General features: G+C 49.4%; 1 protein-coding gene across 7 annotated transcripts in view; it reads right to left on the minus strand.

Annotated features, from left to right (window-relative positions):
• Positions 1-27,167, minus strand: part of DENND1A (DENN domain containing 1A) — a 531,039-nt gene that overhangs the window by 65,801 nt on the left and 438,071 nt on the right. For all 7 annotated transcript variants that reach the window (XM_059891201.1, XM_015473579.3, XM_015473580.3 and 4 more), the window contains 2 exons: positions 1,728-1,832; positions 1,283-1,370 (listed from right to left, as the gene is read on the minus strand). In XM_059891201.1, coding sequence (XP_059747184.1) covers positions 1,283-1,370; positions 1,728-1,832 — 193 coding nt within the window. The remainder of the gene's footprint in view (positions 1-1,282; positions 1,371-1,727; positions 1,833-27,167) is intronic.

Here is a 27,167-nt window from a genome sequence, read left to right on the forward strand (position 1 = left end):
GGGGGGTGCTGTGGGGAACAGATTCATTTTATCTGGTGGGATATGGAGGTCTTAACAGCAGACAGCTTTTCTAGAAGACTGAATGACTTGACTTAGTTTATCAACACCTGAAGCCTGTCTCCTCCCCAGAACCCATAAATTCAACTGTTAGGACACTTCTCAAACCCGCCTCCGTTATAAAGCTCTCATGTTACAGAGTGAGCGTTAATAGAGCCCTGTGCTACTTGCACAAAGACCTGTGTCTGCTCCTTTGCCTGCAATGGTTTAGTCTGTATTGTTTTTGGTTGTGAGTTTTCTCCTGGTAGTCTAAAAGTTCCCTGAGGGCAGAACTGGCCCCCTCTCATTCTTACTGTACAGAGTTGTGGTCACAGAAGAAGGCACTCAGGAAATGCTCCTCAGTGATTTCCACACTGGTTTTATTGTTTTTGATTACTGTGCTCTCCATGCAGCACAGGTTAGTCGGGCCTGACAAAGGGGTTCGTAGGTGAGATAATGCCTGGCTCTAAGAATTTATGCCCTGCCAGTTAGATTATCCAGCACAGTACAGACCAGACACATGCCCAGCAATAAGAGGGGGCCTGTAGCTGACTACCATTGTTTTGCATTTAGCTTTACTTTGCCAACAAAGACTGAGGCGCTGAGATTTGGAAAGGTGGACAGATTGGGATTCAGGAGGCAGGGTCAGCCTCTAACACTTCTCTGGGCCTCAGATGCCTCCTCTGAAAAAATGAGAGCCTGATTCCTCTGGTTCTAAAAGTCTACAGAGACACGGCCCCTGCGATGATCTTTACATCTTAAAGAAACATTTAGCGATCCTGTGCCAGGGTCTGTCCTGGGTGTCTGCACACACCTTTCCTCAGGGTCTCTGATTTCATCTCAACAGGACTCCTATGAGGTAGGCACTGTTACAGTCCGTGCACAGATAACACTTCAGTTAAAAGAGGTGAATGACTCAACCAAGTCCTCACTGCTAGGCAGTGAATCCAGGTCTCCTAATTCAGTACCTTTTGTGCTTTCCACTGCATTGTGGGGGCCACCACGTTATCTATACTTCACCCACCTGGGGGGAAGCAAGTGACCCCAAGATGCAGGACTTCAGTTGCACCAGTGCACATGTCATCAAAAAGGGAAGGGAATTCCTCCAACGTTTCAAGGCCAAGTTGGAAATCAGTCTCTCTTTCATCCCCAGTGAAGGAAAAAAGAAGTCATGGCCACTCCTTGTGAACACACCCCAATCCCACACACAGACCACAGCTCATAAAGAAAAATGAACTGCCCTTACCAGCATACTCGCTCATGTTGATCTCCTCTTCAAAAACATCACTGAAGCCCTCGCCAGAATTGAGAAGGTCTAATCTACCATCGATAAACTATACAAAGAAAGAACAAAAGCATATCAGCTTGTTCAAAGAAACAGGGGAAGGCCATTCAGCTGGGCTCCTTAGTATACGACCAAAGAACCAAGACAGGAAAAGGCCTTTGGAATTGTGAGTTTAAAAAACTGGTTGTGTGTTTATGATAACTTGTTAAACTGCATGGCATATTTGCAAAGGCACTGTCTGGTGGCTAAGCACCCTCCTTGCCCAGTCTCCCTCCCCAGACCCTGGGCCTCTTTGCACTGAGGCCTGAGTCCCACCCATGTCTTCAGCCTCAGTGCTTAGAGTGGAGGCGGCTGCAGAAACCCCACTGGGGCCCCAGACGCAGACCAGGCAAGGGAGGCTGGGCACCTGTTTAAAGAGCTGCAGCTGGGTGGCATTCTGCAGGAACTGCCTCATGGCTCCTGAGCGATAGTGCGACACGAAGGCTTCCTCGCAGAAGGTGATTGGCTCCTCCTGGGAGACAGAGATAAGATGGAGAGAGGAGGGTTAGAGGGAAGGAACGAGGCCATCAGTGCTTGAACTCTGGCAGGTGGCACTCCTACATCCGCTGACGTACCTCACTCTCACAGACCTGTGAAGTGGCTGTTATCCTGGTGGCATTCTACTCTACGGATGAGGAAGCTAGTTCAGAGAGGAGGAGACATCTCCCAAGGTCACAGAGCTGGTAGGAGGCAGGGTGGGAATGAAGGGCCCGATTCCAAACCCCGGCCGCTTCCATATTAGCCACAGTCATACCCCAACAGCAAGTTATGAGATATGTCCTTCAGTGGGATGATTCCCAAACTTTTCTTTGCACTTGTAGAAGAGGAACCTGCTCTTTGGATAGCACTTTATACATAAGGAGCCCTGCTACCTTCAACAGCCCAGATGCTCTGGGGGTGCTGGGGGTGGGGATGCTGGCTGGTCTTCTCTCCACCCTGTGCCCCTCTCCCCATCCCATACCTTTGCAGTCCCTAAGGCAGTGAACACAGTTTGAAAACCATTTATAGAGTGATCTTAACCAGTAGCAAGTTATAGTTTTAAAATAATAAACAGGGATGATCAAAAATAAGATTTTATCACCCAGGTAACTTTGTGCTTATGCTGTTTGATAAGGAAGTTTGCTTTTACCGAACCACATTTTATGAGTCAAGAAAACGACACCCTAAGCTTAAAAAACCACCCATCTTTGTAGTCAACACCTCAATCCTTCTTTGAAGGTATTTGGAGTACTCATCTACACAGACAAGGCTTTAATTTCAACAGTGTATTCTCAATTCTGAAAGATCAGACTTCTACATCTTGAACTGAATTAAAGGTACCCCTCCTCTCACAGACTTGGTGGCAAACACAGACGTTTGAAGCTCCACTTTTATCCTGCTTTAATGAGTTAGGTGAGTGTTAAATTTACTGTGTAGGTGCTGTAAATTCCAAGAGTCCCTCCTGCTTAAATCCAGTCAATATTAGCTCAGCAACTGGGCAGACTTACTGCACAAGGATGATACTAAAGTAATAGAGTAAGGGGGATATTTATTTGTATACAGTTGTACCCCACCTAATTTTACAAAGGAACTGAGGCCCCTAAAACAAAGAAAAAAAAATTGGTGCTGGAAAATACATTAACATATAAAATGTATTTATTTGTGAAAAGAGCATCTGGATATGCAGGTCCTGTGTGGTTTCTAAAATCAAGTTACAGGGACTTTCCTGTGGCCCAGGGGCTAAGACTCAGTAGTCCCAGTGCAGGGTGCCCGGGTTCAATCTCTGGTCAGGGAACTAGATCCCACGTGTCACTGTATGCTTCAACTAAAGATCCCACATGCCACAGTTAAGACCTGACACAGCCAAATAAACAAACATTCTTAAAATGAAATAAAATAAAGTTACAAAATTAGCTCTGAGCTTCCCAGCTGCCAAGGCAAGAAGGGAAGAAGAATGCAAATATTACACTGTCTATGAGGAGAAAAACACACATCAGTTCCTCAGGGGAAAGAGTTTTCATGACATTTATTACTTTGGCATGAATTTATACCTTCCTTGCTGCAAAGTGGAAAGATCAGCCAGTGAGAGCCAACAGAAGCCCACCTGGAATTCCATTCCTGTGGTCTGGAAGTTTCTCACCCTTGGAACCACAGTAGGGCAATTAATTCTCTCTCCAGGAGGTCTCAACCATGAGCACAATGTCACTCATACACTGATCACTGCTAATAAACACTGTCAGTTCAGACTTCTCTCATTCCAAACTCATGTCTCAATCCCCACCTGGATGGAACCTCAAATTCAGAAGGGCCCAAAAACTGCCAATTACTATCCCATCTGGACTGCACTCTAAATCTGCTTTTCTTTCTGGAGTTATCATCATCCATGGCTGCTCACAGTAGACCTATCAGACTTCTGAGTCTGTCCCCTTTCCCCAGGGCAACGTCTCATCAGCCTGTCCCCTGCTCTCCATCCCTTGGCACAGGCCTGACTGCCATGGTAGGCGTTCAGCTTCATGTGGCTCTCCTCTTTTGTTCCTCCCCAACCACTTTAATTCTTCTGGCCAGAGAGATTTCTAAAATGCAAATTGGATCACGTCACTATCCTACTCAAGGACTGTGGAGATGTTACATTTGGGTGCTTATCTAGTTCTTGCACTAGACTATAAGCTTCATGCGGGCAGACGCAGTCCCCAGCTTTCTTTCCCAGAGTCCTTCTGTGTCACTTTCCTATGTTCTCCTGTACACCTGATGCTTCAAATGCATCTCCTAGTCACAGGCCAGGTCCTTTCCCACTTCCTCCTGTGCTTTTGCCAGTTCTGCTCCTTCTACCTGGGCTATCATCCTTTAAACACAGGCCTGTGTGTGGCAGTCACACACCCCTACTCAGTGCTCCCACAGTGCCTGGTACACCCTGCGTGCAGGGTAATCTTCACTGGTGTCCCCATGACCAGGAGCTCGAGAGGGCAGAGGCCCTGCTGGCCTCACTACTATACTCTCAGCCCCTAAGTAGAAACTCAGGGATACTGGTTAAAGAACCACAGAGTGTGCGTGGCCCTGGTTCTTGTCATAGGAGCCCTGCAGTCTCTGTGTGGTTGAGATACCGCTTAGCCTGATGGTAAGGAGGTCTCAGAGCACGGGGCCTGATGAGTGACACTTGTGTCCAGGGAGCTTAGAGCTGCTCAGAGGAAATGCTCATTGGAGCTGTGAGCATTCAGTCTTGGAGATTTGGCCCAGCATTGCCAGGAAGAAGTCTGCTGAGGGATCAAAAAATTCAAGTTTGCAATCAGATTTGTATGCAAGAGTAGCCTGAGACAGGCTTTAGCTGTAGGAGAGCAGAAAGAATCTCATCTTTGGGGAGATATGAACATGTTGGGGCTGTTGTCTATTTACTGGAGATGACAGCCCCCTGGTCAGATGTCTGTGTCATAGAAACAAACTGAAGGACATGGGCACGGATGGGAAGGACTTAGGGGAAATGTGACAGAGGGGGCCTTTCATGCAGAGAGCTCAGAGAACATTAGCCGTGTCAGCTGAGAATGGAAACAAGTACTGCCTATGGTGCCGGGCTGCTGGGCTGGGTGGTAAAATACCACCGGAGTCAGAGAGGAAAAGGCTAATCCTTTCGGGGCAGCAGGTGTGAACTTGGTAGAAGTGGACACGTTCAGTGGAGCCTGGGAGGGTAAGAGTCAGGTGAGCCGTTCCCACCCAACGGGCGACCGTCCTGCCCTAACCTGGTGCTATTACTAGAGGCACGTGTGAGGTCTGACCGGCAGCAGGCACAGAGGGTGCTTTCCCTTGCAGGACTCATCTTCTAAGGAAGTGAGCATACTCACGGTTCACCTGATCCTTACGGAGGAGCAGGTCACATGCCCCGCACAGGGCAGAGTCTGAGTTTTACACAAGGTGGCTTCCGAAGCCCAGCCCTCTCGTGTATGGTCTGCTGTAGACTCGGGCCTTTCTCGAAGGCCTCAATTCTGTCTGCCCTTGGACACCTGCTGGGGAGCACAAGCCTTCTCTTCAAAGGGGGAGCCCCTCACGTTCTCCGAGCCCCTCAGAGATGAACTGCTCCCAGGAGGGAGGAGGTAAGCTATGGTGAAGGTCCTTTCTGCCACAGGCCCAACTCAATGCCTACCCATTTGCACCCGCTTGTCCACCCCCTCCTGCAGTTGAAATGGCCGCCCCCATTCTGCTCTCTGCAGCGGTGGAGGGGAGTAGGTAAGCTGTCTCGTTAATTCCCTCCTTTGTAGGAAGTGCTGATTTAGTTCTCCTGTTAGGCTGATTAAACCTTTTGTCTTCTTGGGCGACACTCTAGGCGCTGGGGTTACTGACTGAGAGCGATTTTAATTCAGGCAAGTCAGGCCGTGAGCATTCAAGCTCAGATCACATTAGTGGAGTTTTCCGTCCCTGACCCGAAGGACAGATAAACAAAACTGCTTAACCCTATCAAGGACTTGGTTATGAAAAGACAAGTTTTACTCCTGGATTATCTTCTTGACACATGGAGTCGATAAAAAATTCCATTATTGATGAGTCCATCTTTGTTAACAGGTGAAGTTGGTGATTCCAAAGGTTTAATTCCAGAAATAAATGGCTTTTATCCACAGCACTGAGCGTACTGGCATAAAAATAAAATCTCCCATCAGATTCTTCAGCATCTTTCCTTGTTCTGCTGATGTATACTGAAAGCATCAAATTCTTATTTTTCTTCATAAATTTAATTTTTACCAAAATCTTATGTGCATATTTATCCTGAAATTTTAGGGGGAAAATGAGGTGCCCATTCTTTATGGACCTTCCTTAAATTAAAAAAGTGATAATTCTGGAAGATTCATCCATCCAAAAATTTTGAAACACCTACTGTGTGCCTGGTTCTGAGTTAGAGAAATACAAAGATGAATAAAATACAGTTCCTACAAGTAACACTAATAATCAAATGAGGGGTAGGGAGAGGATGAGGTATGTATGGATGATACAAGAATGGCAGAATGTTATGTTTATAGCAGCATCATTCACAAAAGTCAAAAGATGGAAGCAATCCAAGTGTCTACAGGCGAATAAACAAAATATACATACAATGAAATATTATTCAGCCTTCAGGAAGAAGGGCTTTTGGGCACAGGCTACAGTATGAATGAAACTTGAAAGTATCACGCTAAGTGAAATAGCCAGTAACAAAAGGACAACTCTCCTCTCTCTGGAGTTGTCATCTTCACAGGGACAGAAGTAGAATGGTGGCTGTCAGGGGCTGAAGGGGGAAGGAAGGGGAGCTGTTCTCTAAAGGACATAGGCTTCGTTTTGCAGGATGAAAAAAAGTTCTAGGGATGGCCAGTGGTGATGCTGTACGGCAAGGTGAAGCGTGAATATATTTCATGTTCCTGGGCTGTCCACCTAAAAATGGTTGAACTGGTAAAATTTATGTAATATATATTTCACCATAATTAAATTTTTAAAAATGATACAATACCTATAGTTGTAGAAGCAGTGCAATAGGTACATAGGAGTTGGTGTATTTTGTACATATTTGAAGTTTTCCATAATAAAAACAAAAAACCTCCTGTTACCAAGGAGTCTGGCTACTTGAGGGAACAAATAAGCACAGTACAGCGTGATGACGGGCACATCAGAGGGCTGGTTCTGGTTTTTCTGGGTAAAGCCATCTTTAAAAAAAAAAACAAAACTTAAAAAAATTAAAGAAGAAATCTGATTCATTTGAGGTAACACAACATGGTGGAGAGAGAATATGTCCTGGGGTCAGAAAGTCCTGGACTTGAATCTGGACTCTGAAGATACTGGCCACGTGGTCTCAAGTAACTTGTCTTCTCTCATCTGCAACAATGACTCAAGGAAGGCCCATCTCTTAGGGTTGCTTCTAAGATTCAGACAGATGACAACAAATACATTTTGCACAAATAACTATTCTTGAGGGCAGAGACTGGGTTTTACTAAGACTGATAACATAATTTGTGGAAGCCAGTGTAAAAGAAATAAGCAGGAAAAAAGTGCTGTTGAGTACTAAAATATAAAGCTTTTTTTTCTTCATGATCTCTTTACGGTGCTTTTAAAGTTTGCTATTTAATGTCATTCCATGTAAAGAAAAAAATAAGAATTTAAATTATTAGCATGGCTTTAATTGTTCAGCTTTGTATTATGCAATGCCAGTTCTAAATGCTAACATATGTGGAATCGTATTTTGTAAATCATATATGCATTCGTGTTTTGTTCTTACCAGACAGTGGAAATGCTGCACAAAACTAACTCAACTGTTTTTTATTTCAATTCTTGATACACACACATTTTATTAACATTCTCTGTCTTTGGCTTACTGACGAGAAAAGAAAAGGGACGATGGTTGCTCCATCTTTTTCTCTCCTTCCTTGTCATCGAGGGAAGAGGTGGTTGGCTAACACAAGGATGAGTTAGGAACGTGACAGGTTTCTGCGGTCGTTATTGGTCTTCCTAGAACACCCCTGCCTTCTCTCAATGTTGAAGAACTTCTGGTTCTGACACAGAGTGTGGACTCTGGGGCCTGTCAGTGCCCCCTGTTGCAGCCGCAGACACTGACACGTTTACCCTGCCAGTGAGCTCCACGCATGCTGGATGAGCTGGAGCATGCTGTGCAGACCTCTGCTCCCGCGCACACCCCACTGCCCCTCAGCCTCCATCCACAGAGCACAAGTTCGAGGGTAAAATTGGTAAGGAAGTTTGAGATGGTGACAGAAGAGCATAAACCACACACAGGCAATCTGTGCACAGGGCTGCGGCTGCATACCGCACAACACACACCAGTGAGGCCTCCAGGCTTCACACTTCTCTTATCCCCCTCTCCCTTCATAGGCTAAATACTAATACTAATACTAAATAGCGGCTCTGGTTGTTGACTCTGTTTGCCATCTGGCTGGCCAGCGTAGAACAGCTTCAGGCAAGTGTGTAGGTTGACGGAGGTGGGGTTTCTAAACTCCTGAGCATGACACGCAAATCTCTATGTGACCTTCCCCAGCTAATGCTTCTTGCTTATGACCCATCTACCTTGTCCATAGCTCATTCCCTTCCAGAAAGTCTGGACTGTCGACCACCCACTGCTTTACACACTCTCACTCTTCTGGCTTCCTTCTTCATGTTACTTCCTTGTGAGAACCTTACCTGATGCCCTCAGGTAAAGAGAGCCTCCATTCCTCCTCCAAGCCCCTACACCTATGCCCACCGGCCTCTTCCCAGCCCAGGGCAGACTCCTAGAGGTGGGCTAGGACCTGGCATGCAATAAACATTAGCTGAGTCACTGCAGGAAGAGGCAGATGTGGCAGCGGGACGCAGAGCTCGGCTCCAGCCCCAGCTCTGCCCCTGCGCACACGGCTGCACCCTTGGATCCCCATTCTCACCACCTGCCACAGGGGATCGCTCGGGGGTTAAACAGGGGTGAGTGTGATAGTGTGTTTAGTAATGCTTGACCATGGCCATGCATTAGAATCACCCAGGGCACTTTCTTAGTAGTTCCTAAAACTCCCCACGTGACTCGAATATGGCCAAGGTTGAGAACCACGCGCAAGTGAAAGTGACCAGCACAGCACCCACACCAATCAACGTTCATGTTTTGAAATTTAAGAGTAAAGAAATATTATAGAGAAAGCCAGAGAACCTGGCCCTGTTTATCACCAGTAGTCCCAAATCAACTGCATTTTGTTGAAGTACCTCCAATTTCCTAGTAAAATACCCAAATCACTGGCCAAAGTGCAGGAGAGCCATATCTTGCTCTGAGGTTTGAAGGGTCCTTTTAAAGCCTCCCCTGAGCAGCCAGTACTGTTTGCTCCGGGTCTCAGCACCACTCTCAGCTGGGTCGCAACAGCTGCTCCTCACGGGGTTGGGCAAGGACCCTCGGTGAGTTCCCAGCAGACATGGAAAAGGCTGAGGATGGTGTCCAGCGTGCTGCTGCTGCTACTGCTGCTAAGTCGCTTCAGTCGTGTCCAACTCTGTGAGACCCCATAGACGGCAGCCCACCAGGCTCCCCCGTCCCTGGGATTCTCCAGGCAAGAATACTGGAGTGGGTTGCCATTTCCTTCTCCAATGTATGAAAGTGAAAAGTGAAAGTGAAGTCGCTCAGTCGTGTCCGACTCTTAGCGACCCCATGGACTGCAGCCTACCAGGCTCCTCCGTCCATGGGATTTTCCAGGCAAGAGTACTGGAGTGGAGTGCCATTGCCTTCTCTGGGTGTCCAGCCTAGTATATGCCAAATACTTACTCCTGGGAGGCAGGGAAGGAGGGAGGGAGAGTTGGGACAGAAGGATTAGACTCCAGCTGATTCAGGTTAGCCAGAAGCAGGCATGAGTATAGGGTGAGGAGGCTGAGGTCGGCTGAGCACTTGCTCTGGACCAACATGTGTTAATACCTTCCCCTCCCGGAATCCTCACCAGAATCGTGGGCACCCATGAATGACCCCCACTGTACAGATGAGGAAAGGGTGCCCCGGCCAATGAAATGCTTTGCTCAAGGTTCCAGAGCTGGTGGGTCTGAATGACTCCCAAGTGCAAGCAGCTCTCCCCGCACCCTCAGAGGCACGTGGTGGTACATGCCTGAGTGCCACCAGGGGTGGAGGGTGGTGGGAAGGTGGTCGAACCACAGCCACAGTCATGGCTCTGGCGGGGCTGGGCCGAGCCATGTTGGGGGATGAGAGGACCAAGACAGTCTTTCGAACCACGCATCTGGTAGCTCAGGCGCGCCAGGGACAGCCTCCCAGGCTGGGCCCCTGTGACTATAACAAGCCCTAAACAAAGAATCAATGTGTCACTGTGAAGGCGGCTCGCTGTTGGGATGATTTCAGTCAGGGAAATGTGGGTGCCCGACGAGAGCTCCTCAGATGATTTGCAGGGCCAGAGACAGCCGGGCTGACAGTATTTGCCCATTCGGGCGGGCCAGCCGCTTGGTATTGACAGGAGACCCCACACACTCTTGCTAGATTACAGTAAAGACATTCAAATCACAGGCGCGCGGCCCACACCCAGCTCCTCTGTGCCAGCAGCTCCTGCCTTCTGCATTAACCGAGACAAACAGGGGGAAGTCAGGAAATTCTGATTAGCAGATGAGCCGGGAGGCTGCGGAAGCCGAGGAGACACGACGAAGGGGGTCCGCGTGCATACCAGCTTAAGATTTCCTTCCCATAAGAAATGCAGATGGCGGCAGCTCGATGGGAGAGCAGGTGCCGTGATTAAACAGAGGCCGCTCACTGAGTGCCGCCTGCCCTGGGCGCTCTCCTGTGCATCGTCTCACTCTCCAAGGCCACCTGTGAGGCAGGTGTCGCCGAGATCTCCATTTGACAGATACAGCTACTGAGGCTCAGAGGGGTGAAGTCACTGGCCTCTGGCCATAGAGCTGGTCACAGACAGAGCCGGAGTCTGAAGCCAAGTCTGTCTGGCCCTGGCCTCATGTGACACAATATTATTTAAAATATAACACAGTATTTGTATCTCTCTCTCAAATACAGAGATAGTATTTGGTGTAGCAACTGCCACTGGGGCTCCTCTGGCAATTCGGGGTGATGGAGTAGAGGCAGTGAGGAAGGGTGGGCTCTGGAGAGATGAGTGAGTCTGGGCTCCACCCTGGGCTGGCAGGAGCCATCCAGCTGTGGAGCCCCTGTTTTCTTACCAAACATGCCGGTGACAACCCCCACCCTCATCCTCTGAGCACTCACACCATGACATCGGCAGATCCCAGGAGCAGCGGCTGGGTTAGTGAGAGCTGGTGACCACCCCTCATTGAGTGAACTGTCACGCTGTCCCCAGTAGGGAACCACACAGGGACACGCCAAGATCTCAGTGTCAAACACCTTCTGCTCAGCCACCGGTGGGCCTCGCTGTCACTGAGCGCCACATTCTTGGTTTTAACACAGTGACCCTTACATTCCAAAGTCCCAGGAAAGGATGTGCCGAACTGACTAGAGACGAGGATTTTGTTTCCTGAGAATGAGGACAAGACAGTTCAGGAGCACATACTGGAGGGGGGTGGGTGTGGAGGCCCTGGTGGTCCCCTGGGCAAAAAGCAAACCAACCTGAAGAGTGACCAGGAGGAGAACCAACGTTTGCTATGGCCATGGGAATACGGGACTCACAGATCAAAAGGCTTTTAAAGTGCACAAAAATAAAACTGGAGCAGCACAAAATAATTCTGTAGAGAGGAGAAATCCCAACTCTCTGAGTTAAGTGAGGGGGAGACAGACAGACCTCACCCAAGATACACCAGTCCTTAGTGACACAGCCTCCAGGGAGCTCATTCACGGTACTGTCCACATGCTGGATTATCGGGCTCACTCACAGGGTCACAGACACATGACCAGCCCTCTCCCAAATGTCATTTATTCAGGGCCAACCTCTGGTGTCTGGATGGGGTGTGCTGCCCAGGAGGCTCTGGCAGCAAGTTTTTAGTCTTGAGCAAATGGAAGCATTGTGAAGGGGAAAGGGGACAAGGAGAGGAGCCGAGATGCTCAGCTTGGCTTTGACTCCTTCTCCTGGCCTTCAATTTCTTCATCTATGAAATGGAAAGGGACTGGGCTAGAAAATCTTCAAGGTACTTTCAAATGTTAACATGTACCGTTTCTAGACACCCATCCAGGTCACTCTATAAAAGACCTTTCTCTACAAGGTCACCCACGCTCCCCACAGTGAATGTGTTTCTGTGCACAGCTCTCCATGCAGAGCTGGGAACAGGGAGAACACCGTGCCGCTTTCTGCACGGTGGAAGGCCCTGAGCTCTTGGAGACAGTCTTCTTATTCCCCAAATGGAAGATACATTTCTTACCTCATGGGACTATGCGGGGGATCAACAAGTGATTCACATAAAATCAAACTCAGGCCTTGACTCCTAGAGGGGCTAAAAAATATTGGTTTTCTACCCCCAAATAATGGTCGTTCTCTGCCAGAGTGTGCTTCCTGTGACTTACTTCAGGGCCTGTGATGTGCACTCCCTGTCCAGGACACACATCGGGTCATTGGGGTCAGGACCATGATGTGGAGCGACAAGAAAAGTATAACGCCCACAGACACCTCTGCGGAGCCCCTGCCTGGGCTGGGCATGGCAGGCACGTGGAACCACGCTTGAAGGCTGGATCTGCACAATAACCCTATCAAGAGAGGCTCTTTATCCTCACCTTGCAGAGGGACACGACTTGCCCTAGGCCACAGCGCTCCAAAGAGCCAGGGCCGTATTTGAAGCCCTTTCTGTCTGTCCCTAAAGCCCAGACAGGCTCTTCCTGCAACACACCAGGGCACTCAGAGCATGCTTAGTTGCCCAAACTCTTTCCCACTCTGGGTTTCTGGGGGAACTTGAGACAAAGAAGATGATTTCTCACACATGAGCCCTTTCTCATGTGCTGGAGTCCCAGCCTAAGGAGACTGGAGTCTCTATATGGGGATTACGTACTGTCTGGGGACTCGAGAGAGGCTCAGAGCAGCCCAGAGCCCCGTGAGTGGGAAAGCCAGTGAGCCTCTGTGAGCCTGTTTCCTCACCTATAAACTGGGGATATTACCTACTTCATATCGAGAGGTTTGAGATGATACCATATTTGCCTAGATGCCAATTCTGAGGGGCACAGAGCAGTTGCACAAAGGCAGTTCAGGTCCTAACAGCTCTTTTCAGATGCCCTTTGAGAGCTGGGTGCTTCATCTTGTGTGGGGCCTTCTGCATCTTTCCCTCAACAAATACCTGTGATGGGGGCTGGGCGGGGTGTGGACTGTGAGAGCACAGACAGGGTGACTATGCAGGGCACAGCGGGGGGAGCTCCGAGAAAGGCCACGTGGTGGGGAGGGTGGGGGAACAGCAGCACTGATACAGAAACCCAGCTCCAAGGAAGGGCAGGCGTTCACTAGATCGCAAAGCAGAGGGGGCCAGGAGCAGCGGGGCGGCGACAAGGAGTGCGCGGTGAGGAAGTGCTGTCCCTGGGGCTCGAGGGGCACGCCACAGAAAGAGTGAGTGAGACAGAGATGTCACCTGTCTTCTTGAGAGCCAGAGATCTGAGGAGTGGTGAATGCTGGACCCCTATAATACACAACTGCCAAGAAAGGTGCAGAAAATAATTTACTCAGCACGCGCTAGCAGCTTGCCCCTGAGCAACCCACCCAGCCCTGAGCTGAGCCTCCCCTGTCCGAGGAGCAGACTTCATTCACAGGGAAAGAAGGGCTTCATTTTCTCAGAGCCTCATCTTCAAATCCACCCGCTATGGGCCAGGCTGCGGGCGGAAGTCCCCCCTCCTCGCCCTTCCTTCATGGATTAACTGGGGACAGCTGCCCTGGGACACCCCCGCCTTCCTTCTTCCTGCCTTGGCTGGGTGAGGCGTCCCTGCTCCGGGTTCCGCAGCCCCTGCGCCCTCCCACTGCAGCCCTTCCTGCCGTTTCTGTGCTCCTGGCCGCCCAGGCGTCCCTCACTAGATGCGGACTCCTCGTGGGCCCAGGTGGAGTCTTACGTGGCTCTGCCTCTCCTGTTCCTAGCACACTGCCTAGGTCAGCACAGGCACTCCGATGCTTGTTGAATGAATTATTCATGGAAGATAAGGCTACAGGAACACTTCCGAGAAAGAGGCCAATGGGGTGGAGAGCAAGACAGACAGACTGAGGATGCGAGCGTGAGGGTGAGCGAGAGGAAAGGAGGAGAGAACGTGGTGTGTGTGCTGGGAGGGGTAGCGAAGGGAGGCGGGAGGCTGGGAACACTGTCTAATTAGACCACATGTGCAGAGCAGCATCTGGCTCAAAGCGCAGCAGTTTACACCGCTCCTGGAGTTGTCGTGGAGACAACCACATGACCAGCCTGGAGCCGAGACTCAGGGGCAGCAATCCAGATGCACTCCTAACATATTCTGACAGAGAGCAGATGGGCAGCTATTTGCAGGGCCAAAAAATGCCAACTTCGCTCCCCTCCAGACCTGCGTGCCCTCACTGATCATTTTCATCTTGTAAAGTCATTCTTATCTGCCCTGGAACCACCAGTTCCTCCCGTGTAGGAATCAGTGTGAAAGCTGCTATTTCTGTAGTTCTCCGACCATCACAACTTCCGGCCTGCTCCTGTGGGCGAGGAAATGTCACCACCTTTAATGAAGGGGTCCTCTCCGCTGGGCTCCGCTGCTGCAAGGCTCCTCCCCCTTCCAATCTCTTTCTTCAACGTTAAAGTGTCTAAATTCCTCAGTCTTTAGGTCCCACTAAACAGATCCTGGATCAAGGGCAATGTTGAGCAAGTGTGGGGAGAAAAGAGGCTTTGTGGCTGAGCTCCTGCCAGGCCAGGTACTCACCTGGGCGTGCCCTGGGCCTTTCTCAGCTCGATTTACTTCTCTGCAAAATGGGCTTTGTAATATCTATTTTCATGGGGTTATTTCAGGATCAACGTAAATAATTATAGAAGATCCCTGAAAATAACAAAATCCTATAAAAATTTTTTCACCAGGATAAAAGTTCTTTATAAACCTCAAAAATTTTAGGTAGAAAGCTCATTAAAAAAAAAGGACAAAGGATGACAGAAAAGTGACCAAAAAAAATCTTAGGTTCTACATGAAGCTTGATTACCCAGGTATGTGGCAAATTTCTTATATCTTTGGTGAGGGGGGAAAATATCTAGTGTTGGAGAGTCAGGTTGGGTTTGAATTCTGGCTCTGATGCTTACCGGCAGTGTGATTTTTAGGAAGCAACTTAAGAGTTCTGTAGAGCTGCAGGTTCTTTATCCATTAAATGGGAATAATCATTTTTACCACTAATGACCTAATTCAGTATAATGACAACATATATAGGTACTCAGTAAAGGTTTCCCTTCTTCCTGCCTGATCATTTAACAGAATCAAGTAAGAGTGAGGATAAGGAAGAGCAGTAGAAAGTGTGGGTTCAGTTAGAGTGGACTGGAGTCACCCTTCCTGGCTGTGTGGCCTTGGGAAAGCACTCATCTTTTCTGAGCCTCAGTTTCCTCTTCTGGAAAAGGAGAATAGGACCTACCTGTCATGCTGCTGTGTGGTCTACAGGGAACAGTGAACATAAAGCAGTTAATAAAGGCCATCATGATTCTCCCCTCTCTTACTGGAGAAATCCTCAACTCTTTTGGCAAAAATTACACCTTTTATGTGGGTCTAGCCTGGGGTACATATGCCACACTGTCTCAAAAGAAATGAGTTTCCTTTTTGATGGACAGGGCATAAAGTGACAAAGTGCAGTGAGGACCGGGACCAGAGGTGTGGGCTGCTTTGGGCTCCCACCAGCGTGGCATCCTGGCCCAGCCTGCTGCCTGAGTGGCGTGTGCGGCGGGCTTGTCCAGGTGCGCAGAGGCTTATTTATAAAGCACCGCAGGGCTTCCCGCTGCCACACACGCCTGCCGTCGCAGGTGTGGGGAAGGCCTGGCTAAAAATACTGCTAACGTGGGTTTAATGTCGCCCAGCAGAGACTAATGATTGTTTTAAGTAAATATTAATTATAAGAGTCGCCTGGATAGAGTGGCATGAATATTCCTGCACCTACATACGCAGGCGAAGAGCCTATGTGGGGAGACAACTTCTTACATACCTCCTCCAGGGAGTTATTTAATGACTGGAGGACTCTAAATACTTGGGCCAATTCCTGGTTAAAAGAGTTGGGAAGTGTTTTAATATGTGAGATACAGGGATTTTCCTATCTGAGACAGATGATCTTCACCAGACCAAATAGTTGATTCGACTGGGCCCTTTACAATGAAAAATGATCACAGTGGTGCGCAGAACCCTGATTTGGTTCAGGGTCCAGCACGCTGGCCAGCCGATCGCGGGGGGCAAGTATCTGCCCAGGAGCCTGGAGGTGGGGACCACAGGTCTCTTCTGCTTCCAGTGCTTTGCTACTTGTGTCCCCTTGGGCATGCTCCCCCCGGCTCTAAGTCTCGGTTTCCTCACTCGTATGGGAAGCTAACATTGGGTGATCATTTTGATAGTGGTTCCTACATCTAGTATCGCAAGGAGAATCACCTAGGGATGGCCTTTTAAATGCAGATTCCTAAGCTGTGGCTCAGACCTTTACAAAGCTGCTCAGATGATTCTAACACATTTGGGAACCTGGGTGGGGTTCCCACTACTACAAGAGTAGCAGACACTTACATGTGCTTACCACATGTAAGCACAGACACCTTTTTAAGCGTTTTATGTGTATGTCCTCATTTATTTATTTTTCCTCATTTAATCCTTGTAACAGCCCCATGAGGTGGGCAACGGAGGCACAGAAATGAGTTAACTTTTCTAGGTTCAAACAGGCAGGATCTGACACCCAGGTGGCCTGGCTCAGGTCTGTGCCAGACCTAGACTGTAAGCAGCAGGGGGACGGTGGCTCTGCTCCTCTTCTCTACCACTGCGTCCTCAGTGCTCAGGGCAGAACCTTCTGGAGCAGGTGATGGACGCATTCATCCAATGTCCAAGTGCTTTTAGATAGCATATCTCACAACATCCCAAGGAAGATGCGATCATCACACCCTCCATTTTCAGACAAAGAAATCGAGGGCAGGACAGGGTGATAACCAACTTGAGGCCATTTCTGAGTGACGGGTGGGATGAGATTGGAGGCCAAGCTTGGCTTGCTCCTGTATCTCCTGCTATGTAGCCAGGCAGCACACAATGGCAAATTCCTGCTCCACAAGATGGATGCAAGGATTAAATGGATGTAAAACACCTCATATACTAAACTGCTTTCCAAATGCTCCTAGTAGACTACTTCTATTTCTCCCTAGTTGTTTACTTGAAAGTACCTGTTGCTATGACCCCACACAGTTTTTGGAAGAGAAGGTCCTCAGAGGGGTCTTTATACCTGAGCTCTTTTGCTGGGACGTGTGGACAATAACAGTTCTATGTAAGGCTAAGACATTCAATGGTCAGGGCCCCCAGACTCTGACTTTCTAGAACCTGGATTCATGATCTTCCAGCTCCTGATCTCTATGTCCCTGGGGTGTTGTTAAGTCCCAAAGTCCTGTCCAACTCTTTTGTGACCCCGTGGACTGTAGCCTGCCAATGTTCCCTGTCCATGGGATTTCCCAGGCAAGAATACTGGAGTGGATTGCCATTTCCTTTTCCAGGGGATCTTTCTGACCCTGGGATCAAACCTGCATTTCCTGCACTGCAGGTGGATTCTTTACCATTGCGCCCCTGGGGAAGCTCTGGTGTCCCAAGTCCCTACTGTAATAGACAAAGCTGAGGGAAGGGGGTGGGACCGCATCTGACCCAGCAGGACTTGGGAGGGACTCAGCCCAGATAACCAAAGCTGTCCTCTCTCTGTAGAAATTCCTTGTGAAAGTCTCAACCTCCACTGTCACAGTTGAGTTATTAAGTCTTCCAAAGGCTTCTGGAGTCTGTCAACGGGATAGGCATCAAGGGGATGGGCTGCAGTCTGTGCCAGGGCACTATGGTGGCTGTGACTTCAGCCATTTCCTAGTCCACAAACTAAGGGCAGTTCAGTTCCCAGGAAATGGCAGGCCCCTTCCAACAGGGGCAGGCAGGTGTCTCTTTTTCCGGAATATCAGATCACCATGACTGTCCTTCTTTCCTTAATAATAATAGTAGTAGTAGTAATAGCAGTAAACACTTACTGAGTGTCTGCCTTTCACAAACGGTGTTCCAGTTAGCAGTTAGCGTGCTGAGTTACTTAGAGGAAACTGTACTGATATCTGGGCTTCCCAGGTGGTGCAAGTAGCAAAGAACCCACCTGCTAATAAGGGAGACGTAAGAGACGTGGGCTCAGTCCCTGGGTTGGGAAGATCCCCTGGAGGAGGGCATGGCAACCCACTCCAGTATTCTTGCCTGGAGAATCCCATGGACAGAGGAGCCTGGCGGGCTAGAGCCATGGGGTCACAAAGAGTTGGACACGACTGAAGCCACTCAGAACATACTGGTATCTGCAACTTTCTCTGAAAATGCATCAAAAATAGGTGCAGTGAGAGACGGAAAGATGCCTGATGCAGCAGACATGGTAAGATGTTAATGGCACAATCTAGCTGGTAGGTGGAGAAGGCAATGGCACCCCACTCCAGTACTCTTGCCTGGCAAACCCCATGGATGGAGGAGCCTGGTAGGCTGCAGTCCATGGCGTCGCTAAGAGTCAGACACGACTGAAGTGTGTCACTTCACTTCACACTTTTTCACTTTCATGCATTGGAGAAGGAAATGGCAACCCACTCCAGTGTTCTTGCCTGGAGAATCCCAGGGACGGGGGAGCCTGATGGGCTGCTGTCTATGGGGTCGCACAGAGTCGGACACGACTGAAGTGACTTAGCAGCAGCAGCAGCAGCTGGTAGGTATGTGTGTGTTCACTGCAAAATTCTTTCAATTTGTATTGAAACATTTTAAACAAAATATTGGGGGGAAAACCCACAGAGGAACACAAAATATTAGGCTTCATGGGGCAAGGGTGGTGGCAGGCAGGATGTGTTATTCTACAATCAACTAGTTTTGAGGAGACATCGAACATGACACTGTGTTATCCAATTTATTGCTGATCTAGTGATAGGGAAGTAGTAAAAGTGAGTTATAAATGAAAAAAACAATCTATTTATTGCACATCTACTCCGAGCCAGGCACTGGAATAGTAATGGCTAACCTGGTCAGTCTCTCTCCCCTCAGAGTGTAGGGAGATCACTGCCCCTACCCCCACTACATATATGTGATGGGAACGTGAAGGCATCTACGCTCTTTTGACAGATCTGAAAATAAATCTCTGAAAGGTCAAGCAACTCACCCAAGACCGTCTCACAGGTAGGTGGTGGGAGGGGGTTCCCACCTGTGCATGTCTTAAGTGCAAAGGCTGGGTTCCTTCTTCTGCCACCTTGCAAAAGGTCACCAACACCGTCAAAGCTCACTTGCTCTGGAGGAGAGGAACTACACAGAAAACTGAAATCCCAAGATTATTTCCAAATTTCATTCCAGCCATTCTTTTCAACCCTGCCCCTCATCAGACTGATTCATAGATTACTAGCAGCCAACTTAATTGTCTTCACTTGGGAAATCTTTCAGCTTTGAAGGTGGCTCCCCAATCACTACCTTATGTAATGCTTGTGTTGCCCTGTAAGGTGACTCTGGGATTTCATCTGCCCTGTGACAGGCTGTCTGCTGAGTCCTCCCTTCCCTCTGCCCCAGAGCTAGTGGGGGCTGGTGAGTATGGCAGAAGGACAGGAGAAGCTGCCTAAAGAAAGCACAAGTTTGACAGAGTTTTGACCGGACAGTTCCAGGCTGTCTGCCTATTGGGCTGTCTGCCCCTTCAGGACCCCAAAGGCCTTTTGCCAATAACCTCTCCACAGGGACCAAAAGATTCTCCCTCTTGTTCTGGTGGTACACTGGGAACCTCTCACTTCTTGCTTCCTTTAGAAGATAACTGCAGGGTAATTTGAGGTTCCAGGCAGGGGGACTGTTAAAAGACCAACCCAAGAACCCCTGCAAAGAGCTTTTATTTAGTAATGATGAATGGGGAAAGCAAGTGTCACCTGAATTGTTTTACTAGCAACACATTCCCTGTGTCAGGACAGATAGAAAAAGAGAGCTGGTAATCTGAGTCACTTAGGAACAAAGTTGTTTTAAGAGAAACACAAGGTAACAGATTTCCTGCTGCAGGGTGACTTGACTTCTAAACATCCAATCCCCCGAGCCTTCCCTCTGACCCTGGGAGGCTATGCTGGTTGGTTTTCCCCTACTGTCGCCTCCCTGGGCCCTGCTTCTAGGCTCTCCGTTCCCTCTCCTGCCGACCGCCACCCGGAGGGATCTTCCTAACATGCCACTTCTACCATCTAGCCACATCACACCCACTCAAAGCGCTGTCCTTCTTGCTGCCCGTGAGGGCTCCGAGGCTCCTCTCTGTTGGCCTGTGAACGCCCCAAAGGCTCCTCCAGCCACACCTCCAACGCTTACCCCTGCAGACTGGAAGTGTCGATCACCACAAACTGCCTGCAGCTCCCCGCACCAACCACACCGTTTCAGACCACCCCACTCTTCTCGTTCCTCCCTTCCTCATCAGGCTAACTCCTACTCACCCCACAAGGCCAAGCTGAGGTGTCATGGCTTGTAGGAGTCAGCCCTGTCCCCGGGGCCCCCCTCTCTGGAACTTCTGTGGGCTCCCATGGCACCCCAAGCCAACCTCTATCACCTCATACAGTTCCCTCTTACACAGCCTGGCACACAAGTGGCACTGAACACCTGTGTGCTGAATCAATGAATGAGAGAATGAATGAACTGTCTACAGCCCCGTATGGGGGTGAGTCCCATGAAGTGAAGCTGCTTTCTGAAAAGTAAAAGAATACCAAGATAGTTTGAAACAGACCCACACCATCCCAGAATTTTTCCTGGAGCAGACGGCTGCACAGCAAGGCTGCAATTATAGACACGCACACACACACGTGCACACATTGTTTAAAAAAATTCATAGAATGTACTTAACGCTGACTTTTTTTTTCTTATTGGAAACCTGTTTACAATCTTGTCCACTGTCAGTCTTAAATGTCACTTTTCAGAAAGATGGCTGCTGCCAGGAGAAATTTATTTTCAAATTGAATCACAGCATGTTCATGCAGAGAAGCGCCTCTTTTGAATCTCTAAATTGGAGGGAATTCAGGGAAGAGAACGCGAGGTGATTAGAATCTGCAAAGGCTGATTCAGGAGGAAAAATTATGAGGCTAAAATATGCATGGGTGAGCTAAACAGCCGCTATTAGTTGGTGGAGATGGTGAAGGCAGGATAACAACTACCTAGAAACCGATCAGAAAAGCGAGGATGCACAGGAAGAAGTGAAAGCAAGGCCAAGGGAGTGGGAGAATGAAATGGGGGGCGGGGAATCTAAACAACAGGACGAAAGCACACGTCTACTGACTGCCCATCTGTGCCAGGGACTGTGCAAGGCAGTCTTACTGGTTCAGCTTTTGCCCATTATTATTCCTGTTGTAAAAGTGACGAGTCTGAGCTTCTGAGAGATGAAGAGACCCAAGTAAGGAAGTGGGGTGTGGGCGTCAGTGTCTACCAGCCACCCTCCCACCAGCTTAGGACTAAAACAAGTTTGCGGCAGGCATCACTGACCCTGCTATTTGCCAGAGGAGGGTGATCAGGGAGGGCTTCCTGGAGGGGGAACACGGTAGCTGAAGCTGATTATGCTTCTTTGTTCCTGCTCAGAAGAGAACTGTCAGCTTAGGAAGCTGAGCTGGACTTCAGCAAAGCTTCCTGAGCAGATCTCCTCCCTGGGGAGTGTGAAGTGCCTGTCCTTCATGGCAGGTTCTGTGTTCCTGCTCAGAAGAGACCTGTCAGCTTAGGAAGCTGAGCCGGACCTCAGCAAAGCTTCCTGAGCAGATCCCCTCCCTGGGGAGTGTGAAGTGCCTGTCCTTCGTGGCAGGTTCTGTGTTCTGCTGAGCCAGCCAGCAGGCACGGTGCAGATTGGCTCTTGTACCTTTACGCCAAATGAACTTGGGCCAGTCTGAGCCCAATTTCTTCCCCAAGAAAATGGAGCTGATGCTACCAGCCTCATGGGGATGTTGTGAGGATGAAAGAACCAGCACGTGGTCGGAACCCAGTATGAACATTATTTTTCTTTAACACAAACATTGCATATGCTGTTGATCATTCCCTTGACCTGGCAACTGTGTACTCATCCATTAGGACCCAGCCCACGAAATGATGCCTTTAAGAAGCCTGTCCCAAATCTGCACAGTTCCCCCTACACCAACCCCAGCCCCACCCCTCCCCACCCTTCTGAGAGTCCAGCAGAGGCCTTGAGTCAGGATTGTACTTTGCTCACTACTAAACCCCCAATCCCAAGGGCAGGGCCGGGCACACGGAAGGTGCTCCAGGGTCGCTGGTGAGCGGATGGCTACGGGATTTGTTAGCCCCTCCATACGCTGTTGATGACCCCCCCGGCGGCCTCCAGGAACTCAGAAACCTAGTTCCAAGTACAGCAAAGGCTGGACCTTGTTTGCTGCTTCTGTGTGCAGACTCTTTCTATTTGGAAGGCCAGGGCTTACCAGCCCAGGCCCTGGGGCTCTGTGGGTTCCCCAGCCGTTAGTCAACCTGATGCTTGAAAACTGGTGTTTACTGGAGTCTCTCCTCGGCTCCACCTGTTGTGAAGGAAGTGTCCTGGGTTGACCAATGTGCCATTCTGATGGGTTCTGAGGGAGGGTGTGTTCTGGGTGGCTCGGGCTCCAGAGTGGGCTGGGCTGGGGATCTGGGCTCTGTTGTTCACTATCCACTTGACTGTGGGAATGTTTTTAAGCTAATCAAGCCTCAGTTTGTTGTTTGCAAAATGGGCATAATATAACCTACCTCACAGTGCTGTCAGGGGGACAGACAGATTTTATGCCTGACTCAGGGCGAGACGTGTGATGAAGACTCAGTGGCTGGTAACTGTTATTACAATCTATTCGTTCCATCTCCTTGAACTACATAGTAAACTGGTTATTTCCCAGTAATTGTGGTTGTCCAACATAAGCTATTACTTAATTCATTTAAAAACTTGTTTAAATCTGGTCATAGTGACTTGGTTCTGTGGAGTTGGCACCTCTGGTCTTTGAGAAGCCTGAGTGCCTATCCTAAAAGCTCTCTATCCAGTCCCCAAGGAGCCCATGCCAGAAAACTCTCTGTGTCCCCGGCCATCTAGTAATCCTATCTAGTGGGCCACATCGTGAAGGGAGAGAGCTCGGTTTCTGTAGACAGAGGGACCTGGGTTTGAATCCCACCCTGACTCCCAAGCCCCTGGGCAACTTATAGCAAAATGGCTCAGGTGGAGGCAAAGGGCTGTGGTGAGGAATTGATGTTTGGATCCCAGTGTCCTGTGATCCACCAGGGCACGAGAAGAGGGCTCCCCACCCGAGGGTTCCTCCAGCCAGCCCTCTGACACTGTCCGTCCCCTGCCTTTAATCAGTGATTGTCCTAACTTCAGGGTGGCTGTCTCTCGACTCACCAACACTGACTGACAACCTACTAATGTACTGGGTGCTTTCTAGGTCCTGGGGAAGGTGCAGTGGTCAGGAGGTCTGAAGTCTTCACCCTGCATTTGAGGGCCTCCTGCTCGGGCCCCTCCCTTCCCTTCTTGCCTCACTGACCCCCGCCCCTGCTCCCTACTCTGCAACAGTGCCAAGGGCCTTCGGGTCTGCGAATGTACAGGGCGTGCTCTCACCACTGAGTCTTTGCCCAGGTTCCTTCTGCTTGGATGGTTCTTGCTCACATCATCCACTGGCCTGATGGTGCCTCCTGCCCTCTCCCTGTCTCACGCACGAGCTTCCCGCAGTGCACGGTGTGGTGCAAGAGGGAGGCCCTGGGCAAGAGCAGGGAGTTCAATGGCTGTAGTGGCCCGCAGCCTTGGTCTTCACTGGCTGTAGTGGCCCGCAGCCTTGGTCTTGCCCAGCTCCATACCTTCCCACCTTGTCACCTGGGACAGGTGACACCACCGCTCTGCCCCCATTTCCTCTCCTGTAACACAGACATGGTAATGTCTGCCTCAAAGTTTCATTTCAAGGAATACAGGAGACTATGGCAGGCATGTGGAAAATGGCAGCTATTGTAATTGTCTCCATAGTTTCCTGCCTGTTCCTCTAACTAGACTGGGAACTCCCTAAGGGCAGGAGCCATGCCTCCTTCCTTTCTCAGGATGCCCCATGGGAGGTGCAGAGCCTGGTACACTTGAAAAGAGCAAGTGACAAGTCTTGGGGAGACGTGTCTCTTGAAATCAAAAGCCTCTTTGGTGCTGAAGGAGTTAAAATCTGCTCGTGCTTATAAACAAGCCCCATTTCAGCTCAGCACTATCACTGGGTGTGAGTCACAAGGCTTAGCAGGTGTGGGCAATAATTAAAGGCTTCAGCAATCTACCTGGGCAAGGTATTTTTGCCTCTTATTCCAAAGAGGAAAGTCTCTCTATGGAGAGCAGAGGAGCTCATTAATGAGACTAATTAGGTGTAAAGGGGGTAGAGGCTGGCATCAGCTGCAGCTTGGAGAAGCTAATCATTAAGCTCTGTAATCTCCTCCATGGAACACAAGCAGCTCAGGCTCAGGGGCTGGAAGCAGGCTCCCACACCTGAGTACCTGACCATGGGCTTTGGATAGGCTGCAAGGCCTTACCTCCTCCCCCTGCCATGCTCCACCAGGACACTTCTCTCTCTCTCTCACACACACATACACACACACACACACACACACACACGCGTGCATGCATGCGCATGCACCCATGTGGCATCGGGTCAGCTTCCAGCAAAGGATGCGGCTCATTCAAGAAGAGGATTTTCTCTTAGTGTTTCCTCACCCCTGAGGAGAACGTGCTGGGAAGTTGTGCCTTGGGTTTCATAAGCTTTCCTGGATACAAGGAATGGATCAAAGAATCTACTTCTTGACCTCCACATGTGGAAGATGAAACTCCATGCCTAGAATTCCAGATTGTCTAGCCCCCATTAACATTTACTTGGCACTGACCTGTGAGCTCAGGGACCTGTGGACTGGGGGCTGGTATCCCAAGATGTCCTGGATACACTGATGCATGGTAGGAAGGACAGGAGGGAGGGCGGTGGGGAGAGAACAGAGGGACCGACTGGGCCACTTTTCTCAACTCTGTGGCTTTGGTCAAATCACAACAACCCCAAGCCGTAATTCCCTCGTCTGTGAAAGAAGCATAAGAAGATCATGGGTGCAAGAGCATTTTCAAAAGTATAAACCACTTATAGAAGTAGTTCACTTATAATTATCTTGCGTTAAAATTTCAGTAAAAGAAAGAGGCTGATCATTGAGGAAGTGGGAAAATAATTCCAATAATGTCTTCACTCAGGGCTTGAGCTCGCCAAGGGCAGATGTCCTTGACCAGGGCTGCGGAGACAGAGAAACTCACACCTGGAAATGGGCTCTCAGATGCTGGAGCCAAAGATACAGAGCTCGCATCGGCTTCAGCCTAGCTGCCTGCTGCTTGGGATGCTCTCCATCTCGGGGACATGCCTCAGAGACTCCTGGGAGGCAGGGAAGGAAGCAGCTCGGCTCCATATCTCCCCCGTGAGACCACACAGCCCCCTCTGACCTTCTATACCCAGAGCCATGTCTGATAGGAGCCAACACACCCTGAGGGGCAGTTTGCTGGGGACACCCTCCTTGCCTTTATAGCCTCAGCTCTGCCGTGAGCACTGAGGTGAAGCCTTCCCTGATACCCAGCTTCTCCCCTCCCCTTACCAATCTTCTGTAGTCCTTTCATCTTCTTGGCACCCTCCAACCCACCACTGACCACTTGTTTTCATGTTTGTCTTTTCCACCCCATTGCGAATGGGAAGTGAAAATCCTTCTTCTCAACGAAGCTGATCTTGCCAACCCCCATCCAACCACGGGGTGGGCATGTGACCTATGTCTGGCCAACTGAAGGCCCCATTGTCTGGTAACAGTGATGGGTTCAGGGTGGCCCAGATGTAGCCAAACTGCACCAAGTGGTCCCCCCTGAGAGCTGATGCACAGACGCCATGGGTGGAGACTCACTTTAAGCTCTAAAGACCACACAGGCCTTATGCTGCTACTGCAAGAGAATAGAATCTCTTGCCTCTAAAGCAAGAGAATGTTTGAAATAAAAACTAACAGGCAAGCCAAGCCAAGCCTAACAGTGATCAGTGAGAGATGAGACATCATTTGAGCTCCTGAATCCAGCCATGGCTGTAGCAAGAGATGCCTCAGGGTTCTCAGCTATGTGAGCCAAGAAATTCTCCCTCATGCCTTTTTTTTACCCAAGTTAAAGTTCTACCATCTACAGCTAAGAGAGGCCAAGCCAGGGGTTTAACCAGGTCTAAGGCCGTTTTAGTCAACTTGCAGGTTTTTTTCCTCCCCAATATTATCGTTGCTACCATCCTAACTAGAACAGTCTCCATATTTATCGCCTGCCCCCCTTGCTTTTTAATTATGAGCCAAGGTCACAGTTCTTGACCAGAGACAAGCAAAGACATTGCAGGACCCAAGGCTGCTCTCAGACCGATGCCTGTGGTCCCCAAATTGCTTTTCTGCTTGTAGCTGTCCTGTGGACATTTTCTGACCCCACATGCTCCTTATAAAAACCATGTTTGTTTCTCTAAGTTTTCTTCTGAGATCCCTTAGAATGTTTTCTATCATTTCCTTGATCTGAACAACAACAACAAAATCATGAAAATATCAATATACTCCATGTCCTATAAAATCAATAGTTTTAAAATAATTGGAATTAAAAATGGAAGCAGGGGAGCCCAAGACCTGCTCTCAATAACAGTACGAAGCACTCTGAAAGGGGTGCTGATATGTCTGGAGCTGTGATGCTTCATGTACATATTATAATCCCCATCTCACAGATGAAGAAACTGAGACTCAAGAGGGGGTGAAGTAAGCTACTTTCCATCACAGAGCTTGGCAAATGCCTATTCCTCCCTGTTTAAGGCCCAGCTTGAGTGCTGTCTTCCCTGTGACCTGAGCTGCCTTCCTGGCATCTCCAGCAGAGCCCCCCAGTTACCAAGCAGGGTCTTGCTGATGGTTACAGGTGGGCCACCATAGCAGGCAAGATCTCAAGAGAGAGACTTTTTCATTCATCTCCACATCCTGTCCATCAGCACAGGGCCTGGCCCTGGCTACAGTAAATCTTCATTGGAGTAAATAAGTGGCTGAGGGAGTCATGATTTGAACCCCACCTGCTCAACTGTAAGCCAGGGAGAGCTTCCCCTCCCCCAGCTGCCTCCATGACTGCCTCTGGTTCTCCCTGGAGGGAGGCAGGCTGGGTAGAAGTGGTTACAAGACCAGAAGGAGCACGGACAATGGTAATAAATATGTAAAACCCAGAATTCATTACATCAAGCTAATTCCAAATGCAAAAGACACCACATCCTCTGAGACATATCCCAACGAAGGAGTCTGGTTTGCGGCTAGAAG

Source organism: Bos taurus, chromosome 11, assembly GCF_002263795.3.
Source record: "Bos taurus isolate L1 Dominette 01449 registration number 42190680 breed Hereford chromosome 11, ARS-UCD2.0, whole genome shotgun sequence".
Lineage (NCBI taxonomy): Eukaryota > Metazoa > Chordata > Mammalia > Artiodactyla > Bovidae > Bos > Bos taurus.